Source organism: Peromyscus eremicus, chromosome 1 (assembly GCF_949786415.1).
Source record: "Peromyscus eremicus chromosome 1, PerEre_H2_v1, whole genome shotgun sequence".
Classification (NCBI taxonomy): domain Eukaryota; kingdom Metazoa; phylum Chordata; class Mammalia; order Rodentia; family Cricetidae; genus Peromyscus; species Peromyscus eremicus.
Genome location: NC_081416.1, coordinates 16605099 through 16617221, shown reverse-complemented (window position 1 = coordinate 16617221; position 12123 = coordinate 16605099). Strand labels below are relative to the sequence as shown.

General features: G+C 46.2%; 1 protein-coding gene across 1 annotated transcript in view; it reads right to left on the bottom strand.

Moving 5' to 3' along the window:
• Fbxw4 (F-box and WD repeat domain containing 4) overlaps window positions 1-6944 on the bottom strand; it is an 87070-nt gene extending 80126 nt beyond the window's left edge. Inside the window, exon 1 of the mRNA XM_059257181.1 lies at window positions 6230-6944. Coding sequence (XP_059113164.1) covers window positions 6230-6909 — 680 coding nt within the window. The 5' untranslated portion in view covers window positions 6910-6944. The remainder of the gene's footprint in view (window positions 1-6229) is intronic.
• Between the last annotated feature and the right edge of the window lie 5179 nt (window positions 6945-12123).

Below are 12123 nucleotides of genomic sequence, written 5' to 3'. Positions count from 1 at the left end.
TGAAGACCGTGAAAACTGTACAAGAGCTGAGCGAGAAAATATCATGTAAGGAATGATTGGGAGTAGGGGGCAGGAGAGGGCGGAGGGATGAACTAGCTGACCCCACATGTCTTTCCCATCTCTAACTCCTATGATTCTTTGACCTCCAATTTGGTGCTGTGAACAAGGACTGGAAAGTCAACAGACATGGTGATGTTTTGAAAGGCCTAGCAGTCTGCTCTTGTCATTTAATGGCCGTCACGTGTATTTTTAAGGTGTCTCCAAGCCCTGTCCTCATTTCACAGTTGCCACCTCTCTCAGCAATTTGAGCTCATGTCAAATACCAAAAAAGAAAGAGAACAAGGAAGAATGTGTGGGCAATTAATTGTAGGCTAAAGAGGGGCAGGCAGGGGCCCATTGGGTGGCCCATTCTTCCAGGGAGGGCGATGTAGAGAGTCTGAAGAAAATGAAGAACTGACTCAGCTGAGCCAAGGCAGCCAACCCTCCAACAAGGGGTCAATTCTTTTTCCAGATCGTCTCCTCCTCAGTGCTCCTGGGAGCCGGGGTTCACATGGCTGCTCTTCACTAGGCTCCCCATCTTGCCTCTGTGGCATTCCACCCAGAGCCCATCGACCTGAACAAGACTGCAGAACAGACAGACTCCCTCGGAAGTGATCCAAGTCCTCTCTTGTCCACCTCATCTGACAGGGTACACCAGAGAAAGTTTCTCAACAATCAGTTTCTGTAGATGGGGGTAGAGGAGTCAATTTTTCCTCTGAAACTCATAATCCATTTTCCCCCTTTATTCCTTCTCACGTTAAATTTCAAGATTTACCGGAACCTGCCTCAAAGAAAGTCAACTTGAACTTCTCCCTCCTCCATGGTTAGGAGTCAGGACCAGAAACTAATCCAATACCAAGGTCAACCTAGAGTTAAGGATAAGACTTCATACAAAGGAGATTCTTTTCTATGTCAACAACTCAAAAGTAATCATTTAAAAACCTGTATGTTTCCTCAGTGATTCTGCCACCCCCTGGACTTCAGAAGCTCAACCCAAACTTGACGCAGATGAAGGATCTAGATTTCCAAATGAACTCACTGAAGACTGTAGAGTCTGGTTTTCTCTAGGATTCTGCCTCCAACGTTAGACAAGTCACCCCTATGGTTCAAAGGCCAAGTGACTAGAAAAGGCAGGGAGTACTTCATCCTGCAGCCTTGGAGGCCTCCTCTCTTCCAGTCTGCCTCTGAAGGGAAGGCCTGCACCAGACCATTTCCTGCTTCTGCAGGTGTATTTACTGTGAGCATGTAAACTGAACCCTCCTTTTATTAACTCAGAAACCATTTAAAAAAAAAAAAATAAGGCCTGGGGCTGGAGAGATGGCTCAGTGGTTAAGAGCGCTTACAGCTCTTACAGCAGACCTGACTCCAGTCCCAGCACCCTCAGCACCAGGGATTCAATGTCTCTGACCTCCCTCCCCAGGCACCTACATTCATGTGCGCACACACACACACACACACACACACACACACACACACACATCATATTTAAAAACAAATAAAATTTTTAAAGGCCTTTCTAAATCAACCTAGATAACACAGCCCTATAGGAAACCTCTGAGCAGCTAAGGAGAGGCTGACTGCTCACAGGTAAGGCAGAGGGATAAGAAGAAAGCCTGGGATACTTTTGAGTTGCTAATTGTTTCCTAAAAATCACAGTTTAGGCCTTAAAGACCAGTCAGCAATGCCCTCTCCATTTAGTTAGGAAAGGAAACTTCATGCTTTTTTTTTTTTTCCGGGGGGCGGGGGTGGGGGGGAGCTCTTAGGTGCAATCATTTTAAAACAAACAAACACACTCTGCTTATCTGTGTCTATCTCACCACTCTGGATGTTAATCATCACTGAAATAGATACCCTCGTCCTCCAGCCTCAAAGAGCTCCAAGGCTGCAGGACCGTCAAAGGAATGAGCCTGCATGCCAGGGCAAACACCTCAGAAGCTCTAGCTACTCCTGAAACCCCTATTGTTAATTCCAGGCAATCTATCCCGGGCTAATGTAAGCCCAGCCAAGTAACTGGCCATAGGATACTTAAAAGGAAATTCCCACCTGAAAATATGTAACACTGCAATAAAGAAGGGGTCAGGTAAGCTTTCTTGACCATGGAGATTGCAAGTACTATTTAAACGGTTTCTATGCAGAGTCCCCCTTCCTTTGCTCCTACTAATTATCCATATTAGAATTTAGAGACAGCCCTTCTGTTCCTCCCCAGCACAGCGTGCTTCTTGCACATTGCAGGCATCATATATGGACAGAGCTGGAGTCCACTGCTTTGTTCTTACACACTGAATTGGGTTAGTGCCCACCCCATTCTTTACTCAAAAGATCTCTGTATGAAACACTGCCTTGGTTTTTACTCTTATAACCAAGATATTTCTATTCCCCTAGGCTTCATAAAGCTTTCAAATAAAACTTATTTGAAATCAGATGACTAATTCAAACTACTTTTTGTTTCCTAAAAAAAGGGGGGAGAAGAAACAAAAAGCCCACTTAGGATACTTCTTAGTGTTCACTGGGCAAGAGGCCTGAAGGGAAGCAAATTATTTGTTTGTGGTTTTAAGTGGCTCAAATGCCTTCAAGCACAAGAATAAGACCATTAACACATGACAAGGAACCCAAGCAGTTCATCTTACTCAACAAAGCTATGGTCAGTTAGGAACAGCTAAACTGAACAGGGCTTGCCCTGGGCCGGAAGGTCAGTAAACCTTAGCAGTTAGTGTTTCTAAAACTCAGAAGGCCCTTAAGCAGCAAGTGCAGTCCCTAAGCCCACAGGTTCTGCTGTCATGCTTGTGAAAACATTCAGGGCAGGTGAGAGAACCTGGATGTTGTGTGTGTGTTTGTGTGTGTTTCCTATCATTAGGCAGCAGTTCCCAATCAAACCATGTCCACTTCTGACATAGGCAGAATACAGGGGAGACAAGAAGTTAAAAGAAACAGCTTAGGAAAGGCTCTTTAGTACTGAACACAGTCATAGCTGGTTGGCCCCATTTTACTGAGCAATGCCATTCCTAGTCTTTAAGGAGATAAAACTCAAAGCCAGTGAGATTATGTGTCTTCTGAGAAAGTCAAAGTTCTGTACTGTGCTTATAAAGACATACTTGCTTATCCAGTCTGCAGTGAATTAGCCCAAAGCATGAATAACAGCCCAGGTTATACAGGGAGCTATGTTCTGCACTTAGGGAAAAGGCACTCTGACGCGCTGAGTGAACTGGGGTACATACCTTATCTCTGCAGGGATGACAACTACCTCTCCTCGTGGTTTATTAAGTCTTTGAAGCTGTCCAGAAGCAGGCCACACTGCTAAATGCTCTCCACCTGCTGTAACAGGCATAATTTCTCCCTCTCAACCCAAAAAACAGAGCAGTGACCCTGCTCTTTATCAAGTGCCACAGCAAAACAACCTCTCTGGAAAGACAATGCTTCATGCTAGGACACATACACACAAAATTAAAACGCACATATCTAATAATAGTAAAGCCATAATAAATACCATTTGGCAAACTCTAAGCACTTTTTACTATAAATTCATTTTCATTTTGTTATCATTCTCAGTTTAGAACATCAGAAAGGAAAATAAAAATAAACATCGACTCATTCATTCTCCAGAGTAAGAGAAAGCCACTTTGCTTTAGTTAGCTTGAATGCCAGTCATTTTGGACAACTTCTATTATAGGTCAATATTCCTTCAACAAGTTACTCTGTCAGATTACATGATATACATGAAATAAAATGTTTCTGAAATCCAGAACTAACTATACACAATGAACATATGCCAATAAGAAGAGAGAGAGAGAGAGAGAGAGAGAGAGAGGAAGAAGAAGAGGAGGAGGAGGAGGAGGAGGAAGAGGAGGAAAAAGAGGAGGAGGAGGAGGAAGAAAAGCACATAAAATGTTTACAAGTAAACTTTACTACAGATTACTGGAGATTGAAATACACATAATTCTGATTCTTTTCCCTTTGGCTTAAAAAAGTTATTCAGATTTTAAAAAGGGGAGGGGGACACTCGTGTTTACAGGTGATAAGACTGTGCACACACCTAAAATCCTAAGGAACCATCATCACCAACAAACTGTACTAGAATAGAATGAGTGAGTCAAACAAGACAATGGGGGGGGGGGGGGGAACTTACTCACTACATTAGAGGGCAGGAGAAAAGAGTGCACTTTCAGCAAACACAAAACCCATGAAATACAAACACACAGGAACAAACCAGTAATAAATGATAAATAAAAATTAGATGTTAACTTTACAGTGAGCACAAGAATCCTTGAAAAGGCATAGAGTGGTTTTGGTCATAAACTGAGTATCAGTGGAGTAGTAACACACTGACATTTCAACCCAGCAAGTATAATATAACCCTAGCAGATACTACACTCTATCATGGAGCAACACATTTAAAATGTTATGGAAATGGGAGACGACACCAGGAGAAGAAAGTAAGAGTTCAGATATAAATTGAATACACAAACGTGTGTGTGTGTGTGTGTGTGTGTGTGTGTGTATGTATGTGTGTGTGTGTACACTTAGTATACAGCAATGTAAGCTTCCCAAAGTGAGAGACGCTTAAGAACCGGTGTAGCAATAACTAAGCAGCTATTTAGAGAAAAATATAGTAAAAGAATTTCTCTCCTTGCACCAAAATAAGTGTTACTGATGAAAACGCCATTTTAAAAAATCAAGTTATAAGAAAATCACTTGGCAATCAAATTTGTCAGGTCTATGGAAGAATTAGAAATTTCTCAGGTTAAAGGGGAGGAGAAAAAAATTACAAGATTGGCAGATTCTAATGAAGTATAAAAATTCTAATAAAAACAATAGAATAAAAAATTGACTGGAAAATATATCAAAGATGACAGACTAGAGCCAAACATTTATGACCCAGAAAAATTCCAAATTTATAACAAAAACACCAAGACCCCAGTAACAGAGTAGAAAGAGACACTCTCACAGGTGAAACCGACACATGGCAAAATATTTATCCTGGCCAGTGATGAGAGATACAAAGTAACACAGCTTTGGGTACTCTCACTCAGCTACTGAAGTTGCAAAGGTTTTTGGGTTTTGTTTTTGTTAATTCTCACATCAAATTGGTTCACTCATTCTTTGCTGGTATACCAAGACTTGATCCAATACCTTTGCATATCAAAACCTTTGTTCAATAATGCCTAGCTTGAGATTTTTATTCTAAGGAACTAATTCAAGACGGTGTGGCATGTGATGGCACTTCACAATCCATTCATTACATTATGCATTAAGCACTCTTCTGTTAGGATGGGTAAGGGAGCAAGGGCAGGTTGGCAATTAAGGGGGTGTGCAACTGAAAAACTTTTAAAATGGAAAAAGTTGTGTAGAAATGATTTCTTATGCAAAAAAGGGGGGGTTATCCTCCTGTATTACAATTGAGCAAGGGGGCTGCAATCTGAAAGCTTTTATCCTCACCTCTCCCCTGTGGATGCTCTCCCCTTCCCGTTTAACAACCTAAGTGTTTCAGGAATGTTTTGCATTCACAGGTCTCAGACACTACTAGGTCAAACTGCAGGATCTTGGATACAGCCTACATCAGCTCCAACTTGTTGCCTCGAGCAGACATCTTTTGTGGGTCCTTCTGCCTGAATCAAGTCCTAAAATATGTTGACAATGGGACTAAAAGGTTTTTTTTTAAGGATCCGAGCCCTTTTCTGCATATTTGACTTTATCTGAGCCCTGAAGCCCAACAACCTCGGAGAGACCGGGCAGGATGAGAGGCCACAAAAACACGTTGAAAGACCACCTAGTGGGCCTGGGTTCTAGAACCAGCAGGCGTCGTCCTCCAAGGCCTGACGCACAGGACACAGACCTACCTAGTTGTCCTGAGCTGAGGAACCCAGAGAGTCAAAAATTTAGGAAAAGCCACAACTCACGAGGGCTGAAGAGTATTTGAGGATGGCTAATTGTGAGTAGCCGCCCACGGGGGAGGGCGCTGACTGAGAGAAGCTCTCCCGACGCTTCCTCGGGTGGGGGAACTCTTGAAGAGGGGTGACACCGGGATTCCCCGAGGGTGCTGGGGAGGGACCTGGGGGTGGGGGGATGGAGTGAATCTGGGCTTCGGTATTTCGGGTGCCACACGGCCCCGAGCCGACCAGGCCTCGGCGCCCCGCCCTTTCCCAGGACGCTGGCCCGCCCGGGGCGGGGAGCGGGCGGGCGAGCGGGCGCTTACAGGTCGGTGCCGAGCCGCGTGAAGCCGGAGTTGAGCGAGGCCCGGGCTATCCGGCGCCAGAGCAGGTCGCAGCTGGTGAAGCGCCGCAGCCAGCGGCACACCTGGGCCAGGCGCCCCAGGGCCGCCATGTCGAGGTAGGAGCAGATGAGCAGCAGCAGCTCCTCCGGCAGGCGCCAGAGCGCGGGCCCCGCGGCCGGACGTGCGGCCGGCTCCGCAGCCGCCGCCGCCGCCTCCTCCTCCTCGGCGGCCGCCGCCGCCATGGCCGTCCGGGGCCCCGGGATGCCGCCCCACGCCCGACACCCACGCTCCCGTGCTCTCTCCAGGCTGCCGTCCTCCCGCCGCCCGGGCCCGACCCTCCGTTCTTCCTCCTTCCCGGGCCCTGCGCTCCCCTCATCCCGCTTCCCGGAGCTTCCCGGCCCTTCCTCCACGCCTCCGCCTTCCTCGGCTTCCTGCCCCGGCCCCGCCGCAGCCCCCGGCCCCGCCGCCGTCCTCGCCCGCTGCAGGCCCGGCTTCCCTTCCGCCCCGCTTCCTCTTCCGCCGTGCCCGGTGCCCGCTTTCCCCTTCCCCTTCCCTCGCCTTCCCCGCGCGACCCTCGCCTCCTGCAGTTCCCTCGCCTCCCCGCCCTCGCCTTCCCTGGGCCCGCGGTTCCCGGGGGCACCCGAGCGGCCCTGGCTGCCCATGAGCGGCCGCGGGGCCGGCTCGACACGCAGCCGAGCCGAAGACGCCGCCGCCTCCTCGAGAGGAGGCGACACCATGTCGGACCGGGTCACATGGGGCGGCGCGGGCCGAAGCCGGGACCCGCCCCTCGCGCCTGCATTTCGGGGTGCAAACCCCAACTTGGGCGCTGACATCCCCATCTTCTGGAGCACCAGGAACATCTGGTTGAAGCACATGTCTTCGAGACTCTAACGAGGAACCAACCTTGGTGGCTCACGTCTGTAACCTTGGCGTGAGGCTGGCCATGAGTTCAAGGCCCGCTTGGCCTACAGAGAAAGATCCTGTCCAAATTGGAAAAAAAAAAAAAAAAAAAAAAAAGATTCCCCATCCTAAGGTACAAGAGGAGCCTGTGGCTTCGGGAACCATCTAAGCGGAACCTCTGCCCCCAAGAGGCACCTACTTGCTTGGCCTTTTGGTTCTGGGAGCGTCCTCTTCCCCAGGTGATGCCTTCTTTCCACAAGCCACAAACCAGACTCATAAAACTGCAACCCATAAGTTGCAAAGTTCCTTTGTCATTGGTCTCACAAAGGATATGAACCAAGATCTGTCAGTGTACCCGTATAATTAGACAGTATCTGTGGAGGTGAAAACAGCCTGCTAAACCCTGACCCCATGGCTCCCAGAGTCCATAGCTCCCAAACCAAGCAGCACATCAGACATAGCTGACCTAAGTCTGTAGCCATCACACAGGGCAAGTTGATTCTCCAAGATTACATCCGATCCACTTCCGGTACCACCACTAGATCCACTTGAACCAATCTGGAAGGCTTTGGAAGTATAGACCTATGCTGTCCAACATGGTCTGTGTTGGTCCACTTTAATCACCTGTGGCTTCTCTGTGTGTGTGAAGGGCACTTTCTCCAGATTCAAGTATGATATAGGCACAAGCAAAATACACAGCTGATTTTGAAAAGCTAGACAAGAAAAGAAATGAAGTAGCTTACATAATTTTCTGTTACATATTGTTAGTAATTTGGACATACTGGAAGAATGAATTCAGTATATTTAGTGTAATTGTTAGAAAACTCAAAACTATATGCATGTCATGTTTGTGGTTCGTGTTCTTTCTCTGTTAAACAGCACTGGGCTGCATAATAAGATCTGGAAGAGCCAGGCTTGGTGGATCATGCTTATAATCCAGCCCTGGGGAGCCAGAGGCAGGCAGATCTCTGTGAGCTCAGGCTAGCCAGAGCTACATCCTGAGACGACAAAAAAAAAAAAAAAAAAAGATGAGCAGAGGAAGATGAGTGTCTCTCTTCCTGAAATCTGTGAAAGAAACAAGGTGGTGGCACACACCTGTAATGCTAGCACTTCAGGAGGCAGTAAAATTGTAAAGCCACCCTGGTATGCAAAGTAAATTCCATGCCAGCCAAGGGTCCATAGTAAGACTCTGTCTTAAAAACAACCCAAAAATCCATATAAGAATGATTGGAGAATTTTCTTTTGTGCTGACATCTTAATAGCCATTTTTAAGGAGCCGGAATGGATGAGACATTAATTCTGAAAATCATTAAAAAACCTAAGCGTAGCCAAGGGGAGAACAAGGTAAGCCCCTTCGCTGAACTACAGGGCTGCAGAAGCATCATGTAACAAGGTCAGACCCGAATCTGGCTTTGCCCTAGAATTACTTTTTGATCTTAACAAAACAACAACAAAAACCCCGCCTCTCTTGGCCTTTTAGTGTTCTCAGTCCGTAGCAGAGATAAATGCCTCTGCTTTACTTTCGAAGGATAAATGAGATGATCCCTGTAAAATGCTTTGAACTCCTCTAAGAAAATTCGCAGTGATAGTTACAGGTCAAATCCTGTTACAAAAAAAACCACACATGCACACATCCCTTTTTTAAAAAAAAATGCACCAAAGGCTTTGTGCAGAGAACAGTTTCCCAACCCAAGGCCATGGTTAAAAAGAACATTTGGGCATGTTACTGTCTGGTAGGTAAATGAAGTGGTCCAAGGCACATTTCAATACAATCAAAGACTTTACACTGTCTTTAGAGATCATTTTACTAAATTGGCTTAGTCTCAGGGGTGATACTGTTAGACAACAGTATGTTAAGGTAGAGGCATTGCAAATTGAAGTGATGGTATCATTAGGTCAACATTTTGCTGCATTTGGTGCTATGAACTGGTCTGACAAGAAGACAGAGCTGAATGTAATGTATGGTCTCAGGACTGTATTTAAATTTAAGTAATTTTAAGCTGTTGTTCACATATAGTATAGTTCATCCATGGTGGTTGTTCCTAGTGTTTCGCGGAAGACTTAGAGGCTTTTTTTTTTTTTTTTTTTTTTTTTTTTTGTCTAACTAACCCAGTAAAACAGCAGGATGAAAATACACAGTTAAATGAGTACATCTTACCAATTACCCATATTGCCTTCACTGATGACAAACTCAACTGTCCTTTAAAAGTATCAGATTGCAGAGGCTAAAGAGATGTCTCACTCACTACAGTGTAGACCCGAGTGTGACCTCCAACCCCTATAATCCCAGCACTGTGTAGGCAGAAACATGAGGCTGTCTGGGACCTAATGACCAGCCAAATCTGCAAGCTTTAGATCCAGCGAGAGAGCCTGTCTCAAAAATGAAGTAGAGAGCAATTGAGGAAGCCATCTGACATTGACCTGTGGCCTCCACACCTGTGTACACACACACACACACACACACACACACACACACACACACACACGCACACACACACACACGCACACACAGAGGAACATGTGCACACAGACACATAAAATTAAGTTGCCAGCCAGGTGTGGTACTACACACCTAGTAATCCCAGTACTCTGGAGGTGGAGGCAGATTTGGAGAGTTTGAATCCAGCCTCAGCTACCTTGTCAGTAAATAAATAAAAGTGTTTGGTTTTGTTTTAGAACCAGGGATTAAGCCCAGGGCCTCACACATGATAAGTGGTATTCTGCTACTGTGCTTTATCCTAAGCTCTGATTTAACTAATTAACCAAAATACCACATACAAATCAGATGAACTACTTGGGTTAGAATTGATGTCTAGGACTGGCCGGGTAGCTCGATGGGTAGGGGCACTTGCCTCCAAGCTTGTAAACCTGAGTCCCACCCCAAGGACACACATGGAGAGAATTGACTCCCCAGGGTGTTCTCTGCTCTCCACACATACTGTCATTCCCCTGTGACAGTAATAGCTTACATGTGTTGAACACGGTCAGCCACTGCCACAGGAACTTTCTGTGTATTGATATAGTGTCCTGCGTCTTCCCACCCACCCCCACCATGGTTTTTTAACACAGTTTCTCTGTGTAGCCCAGGCTGTCCTGGAACTCACAGAGATCCACCTGCCTCTGCCTCCTGAGTGCTGGGATTGGGGGCTTAAACCCTCAACACTTTAAAGACATCTACAGGAACGAATATGTTCTTGCCGAAGGACATTGAACTAAAGTTTGGCAGCTTCTTCCTTGTGGTCCCACTTCATTTTCTTCCTTAAATTTAGTAGCAATGGGCTGATGAGATTCTTAGTGGATAAAGATGCCTGCCTCCTACCTCCAATCCTAATGACCTGAATTGGATCCCAGAGACCCACATGGCAGCAAGAGATAGTTGATTCCGAAGGCTGTCCCTCTGACCTCTACACACAGCCACGTCACATGCACCCACACACAGGCACAAATATCCTTAAACGCTAATACATTTAGTATGTATTACATGAACTTTTTCCTTGCTCATTTGATTGGGGGAGTCATGAATGGCACAGTACATGTGTGAAGGTCAGAGGACAATTTGCAGGAGTCAGTTCTGTCCTACCACATGGGTCCCAGGGATTGAACAAGGGTTGTCCATCATGCTTGGAGGCAGGCACCTTTACCCACTGAGTCATATCAAGGCTCTGTATGAACCGTTAAAATAAATGTATCTCTCTGTGTATATATACTAAAGGGAGTGTTTAAGAAAAATGTTCATGATGGTTATTTCCTGGTGATACAAATTTTGAATTTTATCTTTAGACTTTCTATGCTACTTGATTTTTTTCCCTGTAAGCATGTATCAACTTTAAGAAAGTCAATAAACTCTTTAAAGAGAAAAATGACATCATCGTGAGCACCATGTGACAAGGAGTTTGGAGATTGGAAAGCTAGGTCAGGGCCAGAATGTGTTTCTTTGTGGCCGTCGTTTGGCGGTTTTTGTTGTTTTTACTTGTTTTGCTTTTCTTTTGGTTTTTGTTTTTCGAGACAGGGTTTCTCTGTGTAGCTTTGCGCCTTTCCTGGAACTCGCTCTGTAGACCAGGCTGGCCTCAAACTCAGAGAGATCCGCCTGGCTCTGCCTCCCGAGTGCTGGGATTAAAGGCATGTGCCACCACCGCCCGGCTTTGAGACGGGGTCTCACGGTGCCTCACTGGCAGGCCGGAGCTGGCTGTGTAGACCTGCAGGTAGGTCTCTTCCAACTCCACAGCGTTCAATTTAAAGGCGAGTGCCACCATAGCCAGCCTGCTCACTTGGGTTTGTTGTTCGGGGGTTTTGTTTTAATGCCCCCCCCCCCCCCCGTGTGTGTGTGTGTGTGTGTGTGTGTGTGTGTGTGTGTGTGTGTGTGTATTAGTGTATCTGTGTGTTCATGGTCATGTGAGTATGTGTGTGCATGTGTGCTCATACGTGTAGAGGCCAGAGGTAAACAACAGCTATTTTCCCAGTTCTCTCCACTTTTTTGAGACAGAATCTCTCAGTAAACCTGGAGCTCACTAACTGGCAAGATTTGCGGGTCGGTGAACTCCAGGGATCCGCCTGGCTCTGCTAATATATGCACACCATCACAGGGACTTTTACTTGGGTGCTGGGCATTGAACTCAGGTCCTCATGCTAACATGGCAAACATTTCACCCACAGAGGTATCTTCCAGACTTCTGGAGTTTTGTTTTTGAGACAGAATTTCATCATGTAACGCAGACTGACCTCAAGCCTGAAGCCCTCCAGCTTAGTCAGTCTCCCTGCTCAACTGTTGACAGAAATTTTTTTTTTGGTTTATCGAGACAAGGTTTCTCTGTGTAGCTTTAGCTGTCCTGGATCTCACTCTGTAGACCAGACTGGCCTCGAACTCACAGAGATCCACCTGGCTCTGCCTCCCGAGTGCTGGGATTAAAGGCGTGCACCACCACCGCCCAGCCAATAGTCATATTTTAAGAAAAAAGACCAAAAAGGTATTTACATCT